Source organism: Alternaria arbusti (assembly GCF_024043155.1).
Source record: "Alternaria arbusti strain BMP 1465 chromosome Unknown scaffold_6, whole genome shotgun sequence".
In the NCBI taxonomy this organism is placed as follows: Eukaryota; Fungi; Ascomycota; class Dothideomycetes; order Pleosporales; family Pleosporaceae; genus Alternaria; species Alternaria arbusti.
Genome location: NW_026249946.1, coordinates 326,488 through 350,330, shown reverse-complemented (window position 1 = coordinate 350,330; position 23,843 = coordinate 326,488). Strand labels below are relative to the sequence as shown.

General features: G+C 54.7%; 5 protein-coding genes across 5 annotated transcripts; 2 read left to right on the top strand and 3 right to left on the bottom strand.

Moving 5' to 3' along the window:
• Positions 1–1,185: 1,185 nt before the first annotated feature.
• On the bottom strand, positions 1,186–1,803 carry J4E86_005303 (uncharacterized protein; the record flags this gene model as incomplete). Its single annotated transcript, XM_051445838.1, has 2 exons — positions 1,186–1,199; positions 1,428–1,803. The coding sequence occupies 2 exons, from the start codon at positions 1,801–1,803 to the stop codon at positions 1,186–1,188; spliced, it is 390 nt and encodes a 129-aa protein (XP_051302605.1).
• Positions 1,804–3,218: 1,415 nt separating this feature from the next.
• Positions 3,219–5,854, bottom strand: J4E86_005302 (uncharacterized protein; the record flags this gene model as incomplete). Its single annotated transcript, XM_051445837.1, has 3 exons — positions 3,219–5,564; positions 5,636–5,765; positions 5,832–5,854. 3 exons carry the CDS (start codon positions 5,852–5,854, stop codon positions 3,219–3,221), a joined length of 2,499 nt encoding a protein of 832 aa, XP_051302604.1.
• A 1,696-nt stretch (positions 5,855–7,550) lies between these two features.
• On the top strand, positions 7,551–8,939 carry J4E86_005301 (uncharacterized protein; the record flags this gene model as incomplete). The annotated part of the gene is made up of 1 exon (XM_051445836.1): positions 7,551–8,939. The coding sequence occupies one exon, from the start codon at positions 7,551–7,553 to the stop codon at positions 8,937–8,939; it is 1,389 nt and encodes a 462-aa protein (XP_051302603.1).
• Positions 8,940–14,638: 5,699 nt separating this feature from the next.
• Positions 14,639–19,063, bottom strand: J4E86_005300 (uncharacterized protein; the record flags this gene model as incomplete). Its single annotated transcript, XM_051445835.1, has 1 exon — positions 14,639–19,063. The coding sequence occupies one exon, from the start codon at positions 19,061–19,063 to the stop codon at positions 14,639–14,641; it is 4,425 nt and encodes a 1,474-aa protein (XP_051302602.1).
• Positions 19,064–19,637: 574 nt separating this feature from the next.
• J4E86_005299 (uncharacterized protein) lies at positions 19,638–21,521 on the top strand (the record flags this gene model as incomplete). Its single annotated transcript, XM_051445834.1, has 1 exon — positions 19,638–21,521. One exon carries the CDS (start codon positions 19,638–19,640, stop codon positions 21,519–21,521), a length of 1,884 nt encoding a protein of 627 aa, XP_051302601.1.
• Positions 21,522–23,843: the final 2,322 nt, after the last annotated feature.

The following is a 23,843-nucleotide window of genomic DNA, read 5'->3' as shown; positions in this document are numbered from 1 at the left end:
CCACCATCTGAAGAGTGCGGAGTTGTCGGTCTGACAGACCGATCAGACCTTTCGCCGTACGCGGGGTGGTAGTGAGGTTACGGTGGGGATCGTTGCTGTTGTGATATGAAGATAGATGACCGGGCTGTGAATGTGTGGCAGGAGGTTCTTGGGAGGATAAAGATTCGGCGGCAGGAACCGCGGGTTTTAATTTTCGGTGTCTTGGACTGCGGCGCTGCGAACGTGCGAGAGTTGGGTTGGTAGCTCTTGATGACGTCTCATCTGCGTTATTGCTACGCTGGGGGTTAATGGCCAATCCTGATGGTGAATGCGTCTCGGCGGCCATCTCGTAATTCCAATCTTCGCTACCCCCCTCCTTTACTTCCGTATCCCAGAAATCTATCAACTCAGCCATCTCAATCATACAATGCCCTTTGTCCCGCATATGCGTCTGCACAGCATCTACACTTCCCTTCTCTTGTCCACAGTAGAGACACTCGTGATATTCGTAAACCAGAACGGCCAGATATGAGAGCAAAGACCCTAAAGAGTAGAGTTGCGAAGGTGCAGGTACGAAGAGGCTGTGCTGTGTTGACATGTGGTCTAGATTTGTGGTTGGAGTAGGAGAGGAAGAGGGGCAAAAGAGACATCTTGTTGAGGACGAAGTCTTGAAATAGTCGTCTTGTGTATGTGCTGTCGATAGTTTGGAGTTGGTATCGCGTCCGCTAATGTCGCGCGCAACAGCTGTCCGAGGTTTTCGTATCAGAGCATCGTCGTTCTTTCTCTGTCGGTGCGTGACCTCCTCGCTCTTGTATTCGAGCATTCCAAAGTCTTGCTCGGATAAAGCTGGCAGTTCAGAAATGCGCCTTTTGAGATTGTGGATGCTGTCACAAAACGTCAGTCTAATCACTTCCGCGTTTACATGCTCGGGATGATCTTACTGCCAGGGTTGATGCATGTGTGCACGCTGTAGCGCACTGCTTGTGAAAGAAAGAGAACATGTGTTACAAGGAAACGCTGTCCGCGATTCCGATGTCATCTCTGATATTGTTTGTGTAGTTGTTTGTTGTGAGAGTTGCGTGGAGAAGGAGTAGCGGGCTCTCGGCTGAGAATGTAGGAAAGTACCTCTCGTGTGAAGGCGCGAATGCGATCGGTTTGGCTCTGGCCAATCGATGTATCCAGACATTCAAATCTTATATAGGTAAATTAGTTCACACTTACTGGCCCGGGGAATACTGGCGACCACCAAGTCACGTGCCAAGCTATCCTCGGCGCAGTCACCTCAAGCCACAATGAGTCATTTCCACTCACTCCCACGCATACTCACTCGACAGTATGCTGTCTTCCTGTTAGCTAATCAAACATCACTGTGAGCAAAGTAGATCCTGAAAGCACGTTTTCAAATCCATTTTTTAATTGTCAATCATGATACCCATGCTCGCGCCAACTTTGCTTCTTCTTATTGCTCTTCCGTTCATCCTTGAGCTTCTTCGTCAGCCCCAGCCCGTCAAGCTTGGAGATTACCTTCTCCACCAGCTTAGTAACACTACTCCTCCTCTTTACTTGTTTAGCCGGTAGAGCAGTGATCCCTTGATCTTCAACGTGCGGCTCGCCTTTTTGGCTATACTCATCCTCATCAACGTCAAAGTGGTCGGATATGGATGAAAATAATTGCTCAGCACTGCGGTGCGCGTAGAATGACTGGCCATCGGTCTCGTATCGGATCTTGGTGTCATTGTCATAGCCTTTGACGTAGCCCGGGCGAGACGCACCGCTGATTTGTGAGACGCGAGAGGGATAGTAGGTTGCTATCCCGTTTACCATTCTGATATTCGTGTGTTGGTCGTAGATTGGTGTTTTTGACGAAGAGGGGGCTGGGGTTGTAGGGACATTCCTAGATGTCCGGACATGCAGGTCGAGGCGGCGGCGGGGCGAAGGCTGGTCATCGGAAATGACAGAGTCATGGCGAGAGGAGTTATGAGAAGAACCGGATTCCGAGGATGTGCGAAGACTTTGCTCTGCTGACCGAATGTGAGAGCGAACAGGTGTTTGTCCATTGATGGGTAGCGATGGCAGTGGTTTCTGCTCATGCGTCGTCATGATTGGATCCATGTTCGGAACACCGCGTCGGAAGGATAAAGGCAGAGGTAGTGCTGACGACCTATTTAGTGCCGCCAAGGCCTGCTCCTCCTGTGACTTCCTTCGGTAGTGAACGATTGGTTTCATATTACCGTCCCAATCGACGATCATAGTGCCCTGACTCGCTGGCCGATCGTTCTGAGCAGGTGCGATAAGGGATTGCCATGTTGCCGCATGGTCATCAATCATTTGCGTTAATTCCGTTGCAGCTCCATAACGAGAGCGAACTCTGGCATGGTGCGTGGGTCGGCATTGGGAACCTTCGCTGTGGTTGCGTGGTTGTGGTGAGAGCTGGAGAGTGCAGCCTGTGTCATGGCGGTCGGCGCCATGAGCAAAACCGTAGAACGACATTGCGTTGAGCGGCCGTAATTGTTGTGTTGCGTTTGTGGAAGGTGTCTACTTTAGTCTTTGTTTCGATATGTTCGAAACTAAGTCTTTGACGTTGTTGGAGTAGTAGAGCAGTGTAGTTACTGTGGGTTGTTGTTCCTGTGTGTGGTACGTTAGAATCGTATGGATGTTTATGGGAGGCAAGTTCTATAGACGGTGGAAGGCGCCATGGTATGTGCACAGTGCGATACGAACATCGCGTATAGTGAATTCATGTGCTCGATAGTGACGGGCTGTGGACGAGTGATGCTACGACATCGATGATCGTTCGTGCATTGTGAAACTCAATAGTTGATGATGAATGTGACAGGCGGTGGAGGTTTTGAGATGAGATTAGTGTGAAGCGAATCTAACGCATCGTCATTAGCAAATTAAATACAATCCCGCTGGCATGCCAATACCCCACGTTTCGACATCGGTGGCCAACTTATTTCGAGCAACCCAGGTATACTATGAGTGCAATCTCTTCCGTCTACCCACGTTCTCTTACGTCTCGAGATGCATATGAACAGAAATGACGCAACAGATTGCTATGAAACATGTCAGACACAGGAAGGAAAATGGTATAGACCAAAAGCACAAACTCCGTGGCGAACGATGAAGGGGAAGAGTGAGAAAGCACAGCGCATGAACCCCGGGTATTACCAAGCTCCAAAGACCCTCGTGATGGATGAAGATGGCCTGAGAGCACCGAGAAAAGACAGATGAAACATCTAGTTCTTGTCCTTGCTGGATAGCTTGTCCTTGATCTTGCCGAAGAAAGAGCGGCGCTTCTTCTTCTTATCGTCAGCACCAGAAGCGATGCTCTGGCTGCCTGGAGTGCCCTTGGGAGAGACGTCCGAGTCTTTCCTGAGGTTCTTGGCGGGGCTCTCTGGGGCCAGCTGTGCGGCTGGGGCAGAGCTAGTGGCCTCAGTCTTGGTTGTCTCTACGCCGGTGGTGACAGTCGGCTGGGTCTGCTCGGTGGTAGTTGGCTCCTGCTTGTTGAATGCGACTTCGGTAGTAGAGTCGATGGGCTTGGAGGTTGGCGGCTGAGCAGGCTCCGATGCGGGCGCGTTGAGTGCGTTGGGCTCGCTGGAGGACTTGAGTGGCTTAGTATCGACAAGAGCCTCATCAGAGAGACCAGCAGCATTTTGGCTTCCTACAACAGCAGCACTGGGAGCTGGCTCGCCGGTAGCCTCCGTTGACTTCACTTCTTGAAGAAGTTCAGTCTCCATAGCCCGCTTCTCACTGACTGCCTCAGCATTAGTAGCGGCCTCGGGACTGACGTGTGCCTCCTTCTGGCTCTCGGCGACGACATCCGGAACATCACGAGCAACGGACTCGTTGACTGACTCCCTGGTAGTGCCAGCTACGACAGCAGCAGTTGCACCGGCAACAGCAGTCGCAGCAACAGCAGCGGGTGTGGTCTCAGCAGGTGCGGTCTCGGTGGTCGCAGCGGTCAGTACAGGAGCAGGCTCACCAGATTCCTCAGATCTTGGGAGCTTGTCGAGTAGCTCAGACTCGACGGCCGACTTTTCTGCTACGGCCTCACTGTTGGCAGCGGCTTCGGGGCTAACGTGTGCCTCATGTTGGCTGTCAGCGACAACCTCGGGTACGTCGCTGGAGACGGTCTCAGAAGTAGCAGCAGGAGCAGTAGTGGCTGTGGCAGCGGAAACGGCGGGGGCTGGCTCGCCGGCCTCGTTGGTCTTGGGGACCTCGCGCAACAGCTCAGACTCCATGGCGGTCTTCTCTGCGACGGCCTCGGGGCTGGATGCTGCTTCAGGGCTTGCGTGTGCCTCCTTTTGGCTCTCAGAGACGACGGCGGGAATGGCAATGGCGGGAGCCGTGAGACCAGTCTCGTTGGTCTTGGGTACCTCGCTAAGAAGTTCCTGCTCCATGGCGGACTTCTCAGCAACAGCCTCAGGGCTGGCTGCGGCCTCGGGCTCCGCATGTGCTGTGTTCTGGCTCTCGGCAACAATGGACGGAACCTCATCAGCAGTGGAAGTGCTGGGCTCGTTCATACCGGTAGCCTCAGCAGCCTTCTCCTTGGCAGAGTAGACAGCCGCAGTGAAGAGACCCGCACCAGCAGTCGCGCCAGCGGCAGCAGTGGCGGCGGCAGCTTTAGCTGTGTCGCTCAAACCAGCGTCTCCGCTAGCTGCGGGCGCCTCAGAGACGGTCTCCTTCAGCTCTTGCTCCATCTCCTTCTTGTCCTGGACAGCCTCTGGGTTGGCAGACGCCTCGGGATCGACGTGAGCCTCCTGTTGGCTTTCGGTGACAGTTTCGGGGACACCGCGGGGCTCTAGGGGAACTTGGGCGGCGAGATCGGCGGTTGTGCTGTGAGGAGCAGAGGATTGGATGGTAATGCCGGTGTCTTCCTCGACCTTGGCATCAGCGCCCATAGGGAGGCTCGATTCTGGGATCATGTTGCCCATGACAGGAGGGATACCGAACATGCCACCCTTGGCATCGCGCTCAGCCTGGGGAGTGAAGGCGAGGGGAGGGAGAGCATCGGACTTCTCGTAAGAAGAGGGGTCTGTCTTGACTGTGCTGTCGACGGTGTTGGAGGTCAAGGTACTGGCATCGGGCACCTTCTCGCCAGGCGCAAGGTGGATGGGGTTGCCAGCGCCAGCAGTAGCGGGGATGGGCGCAATACCGAATGCAGAAGCCTCTTGCTCGGGCTCCTTGTCATGCTTGACAGTCGAGTCTACGGTGTTGTCTGTGAGAGTGCTCGCTTCGGGAACGGGCTCGCCAGGCGCAAGCTTGATGGGGTTGCCGAGGCCAGAGGTAGCGGGAATGGGCGCGACGTTGAAGGTCTGCGGTTCGCTGCCAGGTGTCTCTGCGTACGGTGTCTCGGGGAAAGCGCCAGGGAGAGGAGAGTTGGACTTGGCGTCCTTCTCGCTCTCTTTGGGCACAGCGCCGGCTAGCGCAGCGGTTGTGGACTCGGGCGCGGCAGAGGACATGGTGTTGACGGGCTCCTCGTCGACGATGTCTTCGGGCAGGAGGACGTTGTTGATGATGCCGTGGCCGTCGTCTTCCTTGCGCGCGCTGTCGTTGGTACACCAGTTGCCGTTTACGACGAACTGTGGCAGACGTGTTAGCAGAGTCTGCGCAAACGGGGAAGCCGACGGTATGCGACGGGAGAGGTGCGCACCTTGTACTGGGTGTGGGTTTTGGGCAGCTCGACCGTCTTCTTAAAGATGCCATCCTCGTTCTCGAGCTTGACCGTCTTCCTCCAGTCATCGAAGGTGCCAGTCACGTAGACCTCATTGGCCGAGTGTTCCCTGTGCGCGTGTAAGCAGTTGGGCACGGAAGGTGCCTGGGTGGGCGCGAGGCAGGCGCGAACGTACCAGGTGAAAGTATATTTGCCCATATCAGCGCAGCGATGGACGTGGATCAGGGATTGCAGAGTTGGGAGGAGGGAGTAAGACCTGTCTTGGGCGCAGGGAGGAGAGGTGTGGAGGTGGTTGGTAAGTCAGGATCAGGAGCTGCGTTGGGTGGAGCGAGCTAGCTTGCGGCTTGAGTGCGCGCTCGGACGGTTTGGGGAAGATGGAGCTTGCGACTGTTTCGCGCGACAAACAGCAGCGATTTCAATGCAGGCACAAACACAGAGTCAGAGGAGCGACAGATATGCCTTGTAGATGCAGAATTGGCGAGGCTGGCGGTCTGGTCGCGACAAGGCGCTGAGTCTGCAAGATTAGAGACGGCGCTGCTAGCGGCAGGAAAGCTTGGCGGGATGCCGTTCATCGCGCGAGCCCTGGAACACGCGGGACCGACGGCGAGCATGTGCAATGACGAAATCTCCATGGCGTCGAGCTCAATTGCTGCGACTCTTCACAATTCTCAGGCCACCGTGCACAGTCGAATTGTGCTGCGCATGCAATCCGTATCCAGCCGCCTCATCTCGCAGGCCGAGCGACACGACGGCCCCTCCAGTTTTGCTCCGCGTGCCTGTGCGCCTCCCATGGCCGGCTTTGTGCGTCATCGCCATGTCCTGGACCTGTCGGGATATCTGGGCGGATTCCGGGGTCGCACGTGAGCTGCTACCTACAGTAACCTCCAGGGCTATGTTAGGTACCACTCGATGATTTTGTCGTCGCCTTATCTCAAATACTGTCTGGAACGCCTCTTGATCAGAGTTTTCGTGTCTTTCCTGCACCGCGTCTCAACATGTTCATGGATTCACCGCATCGGTGCCCATGTTGAATGTGTGGCTCACCGCCAATTGCAAGGTCGCGCCTCCCATGCCGTGCTCGTCTGAGCAACTGAATCCCATGCACAAGCTGTCAAGTAGACGGCGTTTGATATAGAGTTGCTGTTGTAAAGGACCTGCCCGAATGCTGTCTACCCACACGGTCTTGCAGTTCGTAGTGCGGTGTCTGATGAGCACCATGGATGCGCGACTTGATGACGTGAGAGTCAATGCGACACCACAACACCATCCTGAATCTCGCTAGGCGACAAGAACTCGACGATGTGATTTGAGACAATCAAAGCTCGGAGCCGCACCTGTCGACACAATGTCTCAGCTTGATAGTTCACGACTCAAGTGTGGGATATGTTAGTGCAAGCTCCAGTCTGCGCAGGCCAGGCAGCGGGAGCTAAAGCACGGCTTGAGCAGCTATGACAGCTATCGCAGCTGTCTTGCCCTGGTGCTACAGGCGCTCTGTGGGTGTGGGAGTCACACCAATTGCGGCGGCGAGAGCGGGCAGCCGTCGCGTAAATGTCGCCGTGAGCCTACAGCGTGCGAGGGATTCTAGAGGCCTTCTGGAAGATAATAAGCCCCAGGAAAGCTTGCCTCGATCCTTACCAGTGACTGCCCTGCCCGCCATCCCACACCCGTGATCCCTCCTCCCGCACACGCCCCCTCTCCTGCGCATCCTCACCGCGCTCCTGCTGCTGCCAGTCCCCTACGGTGCAGCCTGCCATTGCGTCCCCCATTCACGCATCCCCCCTCTCGCGCTGCCGCTACGTTCTCGCGGGCCCTCGCAGCACAACTGCCTCCATCCCTGCACGTCTCGCGACCGACGTCAAAGAGCTGCGCTTGACCCCTCACCACCACCGCCCTCATGTCCCTCCCTCCCGACTACTCCAACGAGATCGCCACGCTCGACCGCGAAATCCTCTCGCACAAGCCCCACGACATCCTCCAGTTCTGCGCCAACTTCTTTAACCGCCGTCTCGAGTCGCAGCGCACCGAATACCTGCTGTCGCAACAGCACTCCAGTCCCCAGGGCCGTGCCGAGAACTCGTTCCCCGGCAACAACCCCTTCAGCACCTCGCCCAGCGCCGGCAGCGGCTTCACCAAATCCACCATGCAGCGTCTCGAAGAGGAGGAGGAGAACGACACCATGACGTCGCCCACGGCCTCGACCTTTGGAGCTATCGACTTCAACCGGTCCCGCTCCACCAACAACAACGACGCGGGTGCGAGCGCGTTCGGCGACTTTGGCGGCTTTGGCGGCTCCTCCAAGAACAACATCACCCAGATGCCGCCTCTGTCGGGCGAGGGCCAGAACTTCCCCAGCAACTACAACACCAACAGGCGCACCTCCGTCTCCGCCGAGTCGCTCAACCCCGCCTCCAGCGCCGCCGACAACTTCACCCCGCCCTTCCACCAGAAGACGCAGGACCAGCTGTCGCGCCTCAAGTCGGCCGTCTCCGGCAACTTCCTCTTTTCACATCTCGACGACGACCAGTCGGCAATGGTCCTCGGCGCGCTGCACGAGAAGCCGATACCCACAAAAGGCATAAAGGTCATCTCACAAGGCGACGTCGGAGACTACTTCTACGTCGTCGAGAAGGGCGCCTTCGATATCTACGTCAACAAGTCGGGCAAGGTCGAGGCTGGCATGGATGGCGTTGGCGACAAAGTAGGCTCCGTCGGACCAGGTGGTTCCTTTGGTGAGCTAGCTCTTATGTACAACGCCCCGCGTGCTGCAACAGTCACCTCGACGGAGTCGTCTACACTCTGGGCACTAGATCGCATCACCTTCCGCCGCATCCTCATGGACAGTGCTTTCCAGCGCCGCCGCATGTACGAAGGATTCCTGGAAGAGGTTCCTCTGCTGTCTACCCTGACTCCCTACGAGCGCTCCAAGATCGCCGACGCTCTCGAAACCAAGAAATACCCCCCTGGCACAACCATCATCCAGGAAGGTGATGTCGGCGAATCCTTCTTCCTGCTTGAGTCTGGGGAGGCTCAGGTCTTCAAGCGCGGCGTAGATAGCGCCGTCAACCAATACCAGAAGGGCGACTACTTCGGCGAGCTAGCCTTGCTCAACGACGCTCCCCGCGCTGCCTCAGTCGTCAGCAAGACCGAGGTCAAGGTCGCAACACTCGGAAAGAACGGCTTCCAGCGACTACTCGGGCCCGTTGAGGGTATCATGAGACGGAACGATCCCAGCAAGGCTGCTTTCGAAGGCGATCATGTGGATCCGCTATCCAAGACTTCGTAAGCGTGTTCTTGCAGGGATAGAAATACAGAATGCTCCACTCACACGGGAGGTGAGCGGCACTGTTATACACAGACGGAAGACCAGGGCGTGGACAATTGCGGCCGGGTGTGGTCCTGTCACTCTTCGGCGTTCTCGCATGTATTCCTACACTTCCTACTGTCACTAAACTTCGCTTAATGCCATGGAAGATGATACAGCTTCCCCTCAGATCAGGAACGAGCTCTGGTATGAGCTGCTCTGTTACCTATACTCCACTGCGTACGATACTCATGCTTTAGACTTACACTTTCATGCTTCCCTTGAGCGATTATCAACATGTGACGTACTATACAATTGTCAGGAAATATTCAGGACGGATTCCGCAACCCTTCAAGTCTGCGCTGCGTAAATGCCCTCGTGTGCTCCTGCCCTCGCTCGCTCTGATTATGTGACATAATCACGGTACCCCGTGCGTTGCCAACGGCGCTACCAGGTATTATGGGATGCAGGCGCGCACTTCCCCTCCAACACCACACCCGATGGTCTGAGTGCGCTCCCACAACTCTAATATCACAGCAACACGAGCTCTGATCGAAACAATGGAAAATTGATATTCAGCACCAATAGCCATTATGCTCTGCCAAGTGCTTCTGCTCCACACCGCCTACTGATCGTCATGCAGTCATCGTGGCGTTCGCCTCTGAAGACATGGGTGTTCAATGCGTAATAGCGTATGTGGATGAAGGCCCAAAGGTACGTCCATGATGGTACCTGGGGAAAATTTTCGATCTGATACTCACGATCTCTAACGGAGCTTCAGGTGATCGGGGGTGGGCTACTTATGGCTTGCAGCTGTACACGCAATGAACACTAACAAAGCGTCATTCGGTTGTCCACACACCTTATCGCGATTACTACGCCGTTGGGAATACTAGCAAGAACGTAGCACCCCAGCACATCTCCACAAGACGCTTCGTGCCGTCAACGACTCGCCCTACCTACCTACCGAGGCATTGCTGCTTACAGCTCTCATGTATCAACAAAGCAAAAGAGCGACGGCAACCCCGAGCAAATGCTGGCGGATGCAATTCTCGTGAATGGAAACTCGCGCTTCACATCAACTGAAGAAGAAGTGATCGACTATATCTACTTTTCTGGGCAGCAAATCGTCATGTGCGCTGCTTCACAGCCCCGTTCCTCAGGACTTCGCGATTTCCGATGCAGCATGCAGCACGCAGCATCTGGCATGCAAGATCGCAATGTTCAGAGCGTTGCTTTTGAACGATACGGGCACGGCAGACGCGCCTAGCTGATAGTGTAGCAGCGGATACCTACCCCTGCATACATTATGACGCATTCGACGGACCAATGTCTCTGCGAATCTCAGTCTGAGCTTACAATTACAACGGGCTGATGCAACTGGACAGGCGGTCTCGAAATCTCAAAGCGATCCAATGACCGGAAGCTGTGCATTTCTCATCGCGTGCACCTGCAGCTTATATGCAGCGACCGGGGTGCATGGACACTAAGACTAAACTGGGAAAATGGGTTTATTATCTACAGGCATGCCAACGCCGTTCACGCACAACTTGGCCGTATCTTCGTGGTTCAAATCGCGCGTGTCGGAGCGTACGGGCGTAAGGAAACCGGTCTGGCTGCTCCAAACTAGCATGAAGTACCCATGTGAGTGTCTGGAGACCTGTCGAAATCTTCCTCGCGGGTCTCACTTCTTTGCAGTACGCCTCGGTCGAAATTCTTGGCATCATCAAGAGATGTTGTAGCGGTCTGTATGCCGTAGCAGGCATGTCCAAGTTCCCGGCGCTCGGTCGTTGATGATGGTGCTGCACGCATCAGCCACACACTACGTTGAGGCTACTCCTTCCCTCCCGCAACGTTCTGCGGGTCAGGGAGCTTGTGGCGCACATCGGCTTTCGTACGGGACGGTGGGCGGTGACCGCATTCGCCAGGAAAAGCGACTATGCTCCACTGCCTGACATCGATTCGGTATGTACTGTGGCAGGGTAGTCATACCGGCGTGCGCGACGTACAGTTGATCAAGATCACACTGCAAAGAGAATGTCCACGTTGTACGCTGCGAGATCCACTTTTGATCCTCGATAGTGGCCTATTTTGGTTTGGGTATGGTTCATGAAACATGGACCTCCATCTACAGTTGCATGGGAATAGCCGAGATCAGTTCGGTACTGGAGTCCCTTTGGTGTGTCCCAGTGTGGCTATGGCATGTGGCTTCAGGGTAGGTTAGCACTGATCTGAAGCATCGCATACGGTACCTGGATCTTACGTTATCTGTCGACTGCCTACACATCCCTCTACTTATGACCTAAGATCGTTCGCGATACATAATGTCTCAAGTAGCATCAACTCGATTCTATTCACAGCTCTCGAACCGCCTACAACTTCGCACCGGACTTTCGACATGGCTTCATCCAGCGATCAAAAGGCATCCAAGAGACGAGTCGGACGCCAACGCCAGCCACCCCTTGCACCTGGACCTGCATTCCAGTTTGTCGTCGCCAGCCACCCGGATGATTTCAAGGATGGGGAGATCATGAGAAAAGTACGGTCGCACGTCATGTACACACACCGCGAAGCCTTGTCACCTACAGACACAGCTGTGAGTCGAGAAGGCAGTAGCACACCAAATGTCACGACACGTACACCTAGCCCAGCGATAGTCAGCACGAGCAGCATGCCACAAACAATTGCTTCACAGGTAGCCACTTCCTCAAGACAATATGGCAGTAGGTGGGAACAAGATGCGCATGGCATTCAAATACCGTCACCATCTACCCATCCCGTGCGAGTGCTTGCCGCTCGGATACATTCCGCAATCACCGAAGCATCATCTCATGGCCAGACCCGAGTCTTCGACGAGGTTCCTGGGTATCCTTTTCCCGGGGGTAACGCTCCGCGGCATGAGCTGTTGGAAGATTTGAAGCGTGAATGGATTGGCACTACCACCTTCTACTGTTACGGTTTGTCTCTTTCTTTCTCTACATCAAGCACTCACTAATGGCAGTAGACCAAGCGTGGATGCGATACGTTTGCGGCAATCATCTTTCGTTCCTCAGCCACGTACACGCGACACTGGTCTATCAAGATCTCGACGACGGCCTACTGTACGACAGTGACCTTACTGTATATGCGAGGACCAGGATGCTGGGGCTGTTTCATGGTCGATTGGACACTGATGATACCACCATTCTCAGCATACTTCATATGCTCATCAGCGAAATTGGTAGCCCTGAGAAGGATGCATTCGGAGTACATCAGGATGGCTTGGTGACCTGTATAAGGAGCCGACAAGATGGGCTAGGCCCAAACATCGCGACGTTCATGACCTTGTAAGTTCTTATTGCTCGATCTCTGCTATCCACTAATTTGGCCAAGGGTCATGCTCACTTGTGCCGTCTGTCGCGGGCAGAACGAGTCGGTAGAGCTCACACCGCGATCATCTTCTGAAGCCTGGGTCGGTCACAACAGTCCGATCTCGCCGCTGTTAGCTTCCCAGGAGCACATACCCCCTCTATACCGCAACGGCTCAACAACTACCAACGACATCATCCGAAAGATGCAGAGGTGTACCTACATCTTCCTGGCAAGATGGACGCACAAAGGTGACCCTCATATGATTTCAAGCGGCCAGATAGCCACATGCGACGCAGAACTACAAGACATATATTCCGATCTGCTTCTACTGCCCTCTGCAGAATACGACACACAACCTGACTGGATCCACGAGAGCTGCCGTATTGCTGCTTTGATCTACTGTAGATCGGTAGTTCATGGTGCAACACTTGCGGACTCGGCGAATATCATGCACGCAAGCATATCTGGCTCTACCTCCGAAAGCGTTACTCTCCTTGCAGCCCTACATTCTGCTCTCGCCAAATCAGAGGTCCAAACTTGCTGGGGGTTCGACCTATCTGGCGCTTTCCTCTGGGTAGCTCTCGTAGGCGCAGCGGCGTCATGGTCCGCACCGCACTCCTCTTCAGACGAGGCATTGCAGGCTTCAGCCTGGATGAGGAAGTGCTTTGCGCTATATGCAGTCAGAGCGGCAGTCTCGGTTCCTTTTGACTGTGCTGACGCCACGATACAAGCCTTGCGCACAATGCTGCAGGTCCGGCGGTTCATAACTGTCAAGATGGGCCCGTCCCTCCCTCAATGAGGTCATCGCGCATCTCCATACTCGTTGTGGCTGCTTGTATTCTCACTTTCCTAATTCTCGTCATCTGTATAACAGTCGTTTCATTCACGTCACTTGTTTCATTGGTCGAAGTCGGATGGCTGCTACAGCCGCGGAAGGACCTCGCAGTCAGTTTCATCTTTTGTCATCTCTACGCCTACGCCGGTACGTACGACTAGGGTCATACATGCAATTTTCCTTGTCGACTTTTCGGTTCTGTATTAGCGATTTCATGTTAGTCTGTCTGCAGAGCACGATGCTCTGAATCAAATTCCATGCTGGTCATGCAAGAACATTCGCCCTTTGGCTACTATCATCTGTCCCCATGCAATCCATTTAAACATCACGGTGAACAAATCGGGATACGCGCAAGTCCTCTACCCGGCCGAAGCACGTTGGCACAGTCGGGCAACAGCCGAGCAGCGCCCTGCAGCCCATAAGGCTGAATCGCCAGTATCTCACCGTTCGTACATCATAACCGAAGGAACCAACCGAGGAGCAGCGCGGCAAAGGGACGAATGTATCAGGTAACTCGTGACGACCAGGGCCACAGCACAGTCCACTTACGGTCAGATTCTAGGCCCTGGACACCTTAAACAATCCTCCCTCCGTCCCATCAACCAGTCACGCAGCCTTCCGCACCCCCACCGTCAGCAAGGGCTACACCGCAGCGCGAACATCTCCACAACGACCGACCGAGTCAGTGAACTGGTCACTAGCCACACCACAGCCACAAGTAATCGCGAGTGCAGTAACGCGCGGCACGGTCTCACCCCACCTCCCATCTTACACCGTATGTTGGCCAACGGACCAAACCCTCGCGCAAAAAATACGACATGGGGATACCGATGATTACCACCCTTGCCACACTCCTTCTGCCATGCAATATAGGGCTGAGCAGGGAACCCGATCCTTCTGCCTAGCGAACCAAAGTTTGGACGTCTGTGGCGACCTGCGCTTGCTGCGTCCTGCGGGCTGCGGGTTGCGATATGCAGCCTTGTGGGGCAGGGCTGCGCGCAGGGTATGTATGAGGGGTTGTGGCGGGGGTTTACGCCGCTCGTTGTGCTGGCCACATGTTGCGTGTATGCTGCGTGGCTGCGTTTTGTTGGGGTGCGTGCTTACTGTTACGATGGAGATAACGGTGGATGGAGAGGGGACGCGTTTTGTGTCGGACGGCGCCGACGGTGTAGTACAGTGTGTGGACCGAGGTTCTATTCATTTTCTTAGGTGGGCTTAGAGGAGTTCGGGATTAGTTTTGACTACCGTGAAGGTCTGCATACAGGGTACGTACGATTGGAAGTTGTATGCGAGAAGACGAAAGGTAGAGTTGTGTGTGTTATCGCCTGGGCATGTCTTTGGATCAATGATCTCTGCGCCACTTGTTTAGATATGCTTGTAAATGGATTTGTGAATTGCATCTGCACGCTATGCATATAACCTCACTTTCGCTCAGAAACCGCGCCATGTGTACGCCCATCCCATGCATATATACATCTCTGCCATCCACCCCCTCTCACAGCGCATCCCACCCCTCCTCAAACAACGTTTTCTTGACCTTGAGCTCCTCCGCCCCAAGATACAGCGGCCTAACAACCTGCATACTGCCCGTCCCCAGCTTAACGCTCTGCCCCATGATAATACACTCACTAACACCATCAATCGTATCCGTCTTGCCCCTCGCCGCCGCCTCAAACAAATGATCCGGCGTCTTCTCAAACGACGCAAGCTGCAACACACTATCCCTTGTCTTCTGCAGTCCAAAACGCGTGATACCAAAGACCTCGCCCTTGAACGTCATGACATCAGCTAGAAGCTGCATGTGACGCGGATCAATGTCCATGTTACCCATGACATCTCCGATTTCACGGACAATGGTGGCGCGGGCGGCTTCGATGCCGAGGACGGTTTTGACTTCCATGACGTGGTTGGATTTTGTGTTGTAGGGTTCTATTCCGGGGGTTGTCATGCAGTCGCGGAGGCCGTAGCCTTCTACGAGGAGTTGGCATTCGTACTGGCCTTGGGCGTTGGGGCTGCTTTCTTTCTTGATGATGGCACGCGTGCAGTCAGGGTAGCCTTTTATGACGACGTCGGGGATGAGGGCTTTGACCTGTTGGACGCGCTCGAAGAATTCTTTGTGGTTGCGTGAGGTTTTTGTGGGGCGCTTTTTCGCGGCGTAAGGGTCGGGGACTTCGACGCGGATTATGGAGGAGGAGATGCGGACGTTGGCGCCGGCTTTGCCCCATTTGAGCGGCTTGTGGGCGTTGATTGCTGCGGCGATTTCTTGGGGTGAGACGTCGACGAAGAGTTGGTTGATGGTGTCCCAGTCGATGCGCATGGCGATGTAGGCGCCATTGGGGTGCCAGACATCTTCGACGTAGGAGATGACGTCGCGCAGGTACGTCTTTTCCACACGCGCCTTGACGATTCGCGCAGCGGATTCGGAGACCTTGTTGGACAGCTCGCAGGCGATGACGGGAGTAGAGATGGAGGACGAGGCGTTGATGATTTCCTTGATACGGGGTACACCCTGGGTGATGGACATACCAGCGACACCAGCAAAATGGAAAGTCTTCAGTGTCATTTGCGTTCCGGGCTCACCAATAGACTGAGCACCAATGGCCCCAACGGCGTGACCGGGCTGTACTCGTGATCGATGATACTTGGTTAGACAAAGCGTTATGAAGGCCTCGAGCGCGCTGTGCGAGATCTTCGCAATTCCATCAGCGAGGCCGTACTTCTCTGCATCAGCTGCAGACTGCTTCCTATCCTTCTTGCGATCGGGCTGCACTACTCCCAGATAGGCAAGAGTTGTTTCAAGCTTCTGTGCCTTCTTGAAGATGTAGTCTTGCACGGTATCGAGGAAGTCACGCAGAGACTCTTTTTGGTCGATGCCACCATCAGTCCTGTCGCGATACTCCAGCGGCGTTACGCCGTCGAGCTTGAACCTAGGATATTTGTTTCGTTCGGTATTTAGCTTTGCCTCTGTGTACTCCTTAACTTCCTGTGGCGTCAGGCCCGACTCTGAGTTGTCCCACGTCGACGTTACGGCATGCGAGAATGTCCTGTCAAAGTGCACGGGTTTTGCCTTGCCCTCCATGTCTACAGGGTCGAGGTTGTCGTCTCCGTACTGGAATTGAACTACAGTTCCGGAAGAGTTCCGAACAGTGTCATCGTACTGTGCAGAAAGATCTTCGAGTGATTTCATCAGTCGCCTACTCATGTAACCAGTCTCGGCGGTCTTGACAGCTGTGTCGACCAAACCTTCACGACCACTCATAGCGTGGAAGATGAACTCGGAAGGTGTCAACCCCGAGAAGAAACTGTTACTGACGAAACCTTTCGATGCGGGCTGACGGGCGGCTTTGGGGAAGTGAGGTAGTGTTCGGTGGTGGAATCCATCTGCGACACGGGCACCGCCAATCATCTGTTGTCCGACGGAAGCAACCATTTGGGAGACGTTAATGTTGGAACCCTTGGAACCGCACTTGGCCATGAGCAAGGGTGAGTTCCATCTGCTGAGCTCTTCGAAACAGATGTCACCAGCCGCTTGACGTACACCGGACAAGATACCACCGATCCTGTTCTCCATCGTCTGCTCTTCGTCGCAACCGGGATCACGCTGCAGCTTGCCCTCCTTGAAGTCCTTGATCAATTTGTCGCACTTGGCGTAAGCCTCTTCTACGAGATCTTGCTTCTTCTTGTTCAACTTCTCTCCGGGGGTAACGTCACTGATGCCGAGAGAGAAGCCGTTGTTGGAGAGCCAACGTGCAGACAGTTTGGATAATCTGTTCATGCCCTGCACGGCGTGATCGGGGCCGAAATCTCGCATCATGACGTAGAACACCGAGTCTTTCTTACCGTCACCAACTGTCGCCTTGTCCATCACACCGCACATAACCTCAGAGTTGCGAATGACAAGATAAGCATCGTTCTCATTTAGATCGGGAGCTTGATCGGGGGTATTCTTGAACTGCTTGCATGCCGCTTCGAGGTTGATCAACACCCTACAACCCTTGTATGGCTTCATCAGCAGGTTGAAGACCTGCTTTCCGGTCCAAAGTGCCTGTGGCTTCCATACAACCGGTGGTGGGATGTCAATAGGGTGCTTTTTTCCTGTGTCTGGGTCGAAGGCTCCTTCTCCGTTGAACATGTAGTTTACAATCTGACAAAACGTCCGTCGATCGTAAAAGTTGTTCTTGTTGCTGAGGAGATATGCTGCAGTAATGAAATCTTGGATAGCCGCGATAATTGGTGTTCCGTTCTTGGGGGTTGCAAGGTTGTATTTGACACCCATGAGCTCGGTAGCCTCGGTTCGCGCTTCTTCGGTTTGTGGAACGTGTAGGTTCATCTCGTCACCATCGAAATCGGCGTTGTAAGGATTGCAGACACACTCATTCAGACGGAAGGTCCTCCATGGGCGGATTTTGGCGCGATGACTCAAGATACTGAGCTTGTGTAGGGAGGGCTGCCGATTGAAGAGGACAATGTCTCCGTCTTCAATGTGTCGCTCAACGATGTCGCCAATTCTGAGTCGCTTCGAAGTGGCTTCTAGCTTCTCGCCCGTAGTATCGAATCGCGAAAGACCAATAAGTGACGTCTTGTTAGGCTCCTTGTTTGGTCCCTGATCGCTGATGATGTAGTTGGCGCCGGGATACTTGTTCGATCCATTCTTCACCAATCTCCTCAGCTTGTCAATGTTGTATCGTGTGGCCTTTTCGGGGTATGTGAGGTTTTTTGCAATGCGCTGCGGGACAGCCACTTCGTCGATGCTCAGGTTCGGGTCGGGACCAATGACAGTACGACCAGAGAAGTCGACACGCTTTCCGGAAAGGTTCTGACGGAATCGGCCACCCTTTCCCTTCAAGCGCTGGGAGAAACCGCGCATGGTCTTCTGAAGACCCTGCTGTTTCAGACCAGGCGCGTCGCTGTTGATGTACATGGCAATCTGCAGCTGCAGGAAATCCCACTGCTCCATCAGGATCTGGAGAGGAAAGCCTCGCGCGAGCCCAGCGCGTATTATGCTGCTGATTTGACATATGTCTCCGATCTTGTTGGTCACGTCGTCCTCGGTCGCGCCGCCTTCCTGCATCACGGACGGGCGGAGCGCGACTGGTGGTACAGGCATGTACTCCCAGATCAGCATCTCCGGTCGCGCATCCTCGGGTATCATGGCCAGCAACTCGCAGTCCTCCGGTGATATCTTCTTGAACAAGTTGAGCGCCCTTAGCGGATGCATGTCGTCCACAGCCTTCTTCAGGTGCTTGTCCAGATCGGGGTTCGCGGATTTGGCGGTATCGAAGGACTGATCGAATTCGACTTTGCCGGCGGGTGGCTTCTTCGTCTTCGCGGTAGACCGGTTGAAGGCATCGTATCGGTTGTGGATGATCTTGAGCGGGTGGCCGGGTACCTTGCGGACGGTACCCTGCAGGGCGTTGCAGTATGGGCACGTCTTCTTCTTCCTGCAGTCGTCAAGGATCTTCTTGGTGACTGCCCCCTTGCGCAAAGTGTCCATGTCGGGCCGGCGCATACTGCGCAGGTATCTCCGTCGCTCCACCTCATCCAGCAGCACGCGCGAACAGTCTTTGCAGATGCAGTTGAGCACCTCGATGATGTGCTTCAGGTACCCCACGTGGAATGCAGGCAGCGCAAGCTTGATGTGACCGAAGTGGCCGTTGCACCTGTCGAGGCCTTCGCCACATGTTCCGCACTTCCCCTGCTTGCTCGAGATTCCCATGTGCGTGTCCATGGGCCCGTTGGCCGTGAGCGAGCGCGTGCCATCGGCGGCGGGCTGGAGGTCGTAGACATTGCGGTCCGAGACTTCGAGGACGGCCTGGTTCACGATGTCCTGGTTGGAGTAGATGCCGAACTGGATGTGCTTGATGCGCGCGGGGATGCGGTCCACGACCTGCTGCTTGGCCGAGCTGCGCGGCGCCTCCATGGTGGCGGGGGGTGGTTGTGCGGGGTCGCTGAGGTGAGGTGATGCTACCGGGAGTCGTCGCAGTGGTCGTCGTCTCGCATAGTCGTCGCGTCGTGAGTCATTATCCGGGTGACAATAGAGCGCAGCAGCAACTTTCTCATCGCGCCGCTGCAGATTTCAGGGTGGGGAACCTTCCCGTTGCGCTAAACCCACTAATGCGCCCTACTGCGGGCTGATAAGCTGATAGTACCCCGGAAGGCAGTCGTGACCAGGAGCATCACCGCCTGGTGGCTGCCTCACCATTGACCGTCTCTCTGCCCCGCCCATAGTGACGGCGAGGTTTGCAATAACTTCGCGTGAATTACTCGCTTTACCCTTCTTCCCACTCCTTCCACGCCAGCAGCACCTTAATCTACACGCTACTGGTTGCTCCTGCCTCCTCGCCCACGGTACTACCTACACAGCGTCCCCGCTCAACCTCACCCCGCCTCAACTGCTCCGCCTCCCAACCAAGGCTGTATTCGCGTCACTCTCTGGCGAGACGCACTTCTCTCTGCTCATGAGTTCAAGTAGGCTTCTCATCGCACCATCTTCCATGTTCTTTCCCCGTCTCACTGACACCCCAGTCTTCCGTATCGTCCTCCGGGACGCAAAGCGGTACGACACGTACGAGACCCGTGAGTTCGACCTGCCGCTCAACACCGAGTTTCCCATCGGTCGAGCGTCCAGCAACGCGGCCAAGCGAGAGCTCATGGCGGCACCACATAACGCCTTCATCGACAGCCCCGTGATCTCACGACAGCACGCTGTCCTGTCCGCCAACGCCAACAGCGGCGTTCCGGAAGTCTACATCACCGACAAGGGCTCTATGCACGGCACCATGCTGAACGGCCAGAGGCTGTCTGCCAACACACCCACCAAGCTGAACGACGGCGATGTCCTGCAGTTCGGCACTGACGTTAACCGTAATGAGGGTACGTCCTCGCGTAGGCCCTCCAAACCTCCTCTTACCCTAGCTTCTGAGCTGACACCAACCCACACAGAGTTCTTCGTAGCCCGCACCTACACTTTCGAGTCGCAGCTATCACGCCCCTTCTCCCTCGGCTTTACCGTCCCTGATGCCGAGAGTGACGAAGAGGAAGTCGCAGAGCGCCGAGGCAGCCAGATCGATCCTTTCGTCATCGACGACGACTCCGACGCAGCTGATGACCACTCGGAGGCCGACGACCAAGAAGAGGTTACCATGATCATGGATCAGGTCCTGCACCCAAACGAGCATGGCCACACTCTCAGTATTGGTCAGGACGACTACCCAACGTCCGCAATGCGCACCACTCTTCCCAACGAGGACTACAACCTAGAGAGCTTTGCGTCTCGCCGTGACGACTCCCTCGAGCCTGCAAGTCCAAACCCTTCTAGCGATGAAGAAGACGTGGCCGCCCTTGGTTCTGATTCGGACAGCGAGGCTGGCAGCATCGATAGTTCCGAGATGCTGTCTGACTCCGAGCCAGAGATTCAGGATTCTGAAGACGAGGAAATGAAAGAGAGTGAGCATAAGAAACCCACCACATCCTCATCCAACAAAGAGAACGAGGCGTCCGTCAATAGCCAAGTACCCCAGACTGTTCACTCCTTCCCGCGCGATACAACGACGCTTTCGCTTTCGGACGTATACATGCCACAAGACGTAGCCAACACACAGCCGTCGCTACCACGCCTGTACATGTTCGGTACGCAGGGCTCTGACAGCAACTCCATGTCGAACAGTAACGTTTATGGAGATAACGCGCCTCCACCTCTGCCGCCACGTCCCTCGGCGTCTAGGGCAGCACCATGGTGCGATTCAACCTACCGCTCCTTCAGGGAAGTGAACGATCTTCAGGAATGGTACTCCGAGGGCATTCCGCAGCCAAACTACTTGGGTACCAACTTTGGCGACCGACCGTCCCTGTTCAGTCCGGCTCCTCTTGCCTCAATGGCAGAGGCGAATGAGGCTCGTGCTCCCATGCCCCAATTCACTCCCTATCCTAGCCAACCCATGCAAGCGAGCCGTCTGCAGACACCACCACCATATTTTGTACCCGAGTTCGAGACCTCCCCGCCGGTGCAGCCAGGTCGCCGTACCAAGGTCTCTATCGAGGAGATCGTTGAGGAGCAGCCGCCTACACCTGAATCTGTGAAAGATTTGAAGCGCAAGGCAGATGTGCTCGAGGCAGACGAGCCAGAAGCCGTTCTTGACGAAGCATCCAAGGCCGCCGTTGGCGATGAGCATGCAACCTCAAACTCGGTAGCTGCTGTTCCAGTGGATGATGCTGCTGCAATCCAGACGGCTGCCATTATTGCCCAGCGTCCCAAGAAGACTCCCCGCTCAGTTCTCAGCAAGGTTCTCAACAAGGCTGCCTATCCCTTGCTCGGTGCTACCGGTGCCGTAGTCTCCTTTGCTCTTCTTTCTACCCTCCCGGATGCCTTCTTTGTGTAGGCCATGATGGACCTGATGGACCTGATGGCAACAGTCCATCGTTCTTCTTTTCCGGAGTTCAGGGTAAGGCAAGGTGTACATGGCGGGGCGATTCTGGGATCGTGATATCGGTGGGAGCATCTACGGATAACGGCAATCAGTGCTAACGGCGTTTCGAGAGACGTCAGAAGAGTCGGGTCCTGGGTTATGGGTGGTATGTGCTTCGGGATCCACTGGCGTTGTGTGTTTTTTCTCTCATGTCACGCCATGGTGCATGACCATATTACCTTTGGTTTGATAACGAGTTATGTGCAAGAATCTCCCCACTAGATGCTACTGCGTGTGTTGCCTAAGTGATGTGAAAGATAGGTTTACGCGAAGCTTGAAATTCTTCGGGACGCTAAACCTCAAGCGGCTCGTGTTGAGGAGCTCCACTCCCACGTGGATGACCCGGACGTCACGTCTTCATTTCTGTCAGACCGGTCCATGGTAGAGTACGGGTACCTGTACCAGATCTTATCTGATTGTTGTTATGGGTTTGGTGTAAACAACGTCTTTCGCAAAACAAAAAAAGACTAGCTACCACCCAAGACCACACCGCAGTCTGAGTCAAACTCGCACTCTATTCTTTCGTCTAGCTACCAACAGCGACGCTCCTCTCGATCCTCACGCTTCTGAAGACGTCTGGTGGACTGTCACTGTCTTCTTGATAGCATTCCAATCCTGTATCTCCTGATTCAAAACAGCCGCCTCGCTCCCCTGTGTACTACCCTGCTGCTTACTGGACCTGTTTATCCCCGTAACCTTCGTCCTAACCTTTGTTGATACCGACGTCCAAAGCGGTTTGAGGATTGGCAAACAAGCACATAAGACCGCAGTACAAACATGGATGCTAGTCCAAAGTTCGGTGGCATGATAGAAAACTGGTCAACGTCAGCGGAAACGACCATTGGTATTGAAGCAAGAGAACCTTGGAAGACCTACTCTCATTCGGATCCTCTTTCCGTCTCGTATAAAACTCAACAATCCGCACCACATTAGTAACAACAACAAACCCGCCCAGCGCAAAAACGCCCACAAGCTCGACCTTCGCTCTTCGCGCCATCTGCAGCGTAAACGCCGTGCGAATCGGCACGAGCAAGATAGCCAAATCATTCGCCGCGTCGAGCGCGAGAAAAGCCTGGAATACTTGCTGCCATTTTCCACTCCATTTCCCGCGCTCAGCAGCCACTTTGACGGCCTCAGACGGGGTATGGCTGCTGACGACGAAGGAGCGGCAGACAAATATCATGGCGGCGACGGCGGTGGCCCACCAGAGCGAGGTGAAGATTATTAGGTAGAGTGAGGCGCGCTGGTGGAAGGTGCAGGTGCGGAAGATGCGTCGGTAGAAGAGGAGGATGGAGAGTTTGCAGGTGAATTGAGACCATATTCCGAGGAGGAAGGCGGTGAGCATGGCCTTACGGTATTGGATCAGTCGCGGGGAGGCTGCGGTCAAGTGCATGTTTAGAATTTCGGTTTTGGTATAGGGTCCAAAGTTCGTGAAGCTCTCTGTCGTGAAAGAGTCAGCGCATGGTTAGAGCTACTGTAGTGGTCATGTTCTACCGTGTAGGGCGACGATGATGGCGGCCCAGTAGACGATCAGGGTCCATACTATGAGATAGTCGTCTCTCCTAAGACCTTGTTTGGTCGATAGTTTGGCGTACAGGCGTGTGCAGACTGTGAGGCCGGCGATGAGGCAGCAGATGAAGTGGGCGATCGCTATCTGAGCGTGGTAGTAACTGAGGCCTAGCATCGTGGTGGAGGAGGGGCTGTAAACGAGCGATTGTCGCGATGTCGAGTTCAACGAACTTTCTGAGGCCTCGGGAAGGCGCGGTGTTAGTTGGAGGGGTGCTGATGTGCGGTCGAGGCGAAGAAGCGCATATCAAGCGCATATCCAAGATCAAAGACTGAGGCAGTATATACGAAGGCGTTAGGATCAGCCCCGAGGGGAAAACAGTAGACAAACGGATGCGATCGTCGTCGAGATATGGAGCCAAGCTCGGTATCCAAATTGGAGGAGAAGACGGATATAGTGTGACCGCGCGATTGTCGGTGGTCACACTGTGTCACCCAAAAGACGTGGTCCGTTTGCTAGCAATCTCCGTTTTACAGACTATTCCGAATGGGTCATGTTTACCCTCTCTCTTTCACTTCTCATTTCGTTTTGATAAAGTCGATCAGTGCGCCGAACCAGCCGAGCGGAACTATTATGATATTTGAATAACGGAAGATGGATAATGATGGATAAATTCAATGACTGAAAAGAACGCTGCTTCCATGCTAACCTATGCATCATCATGATCC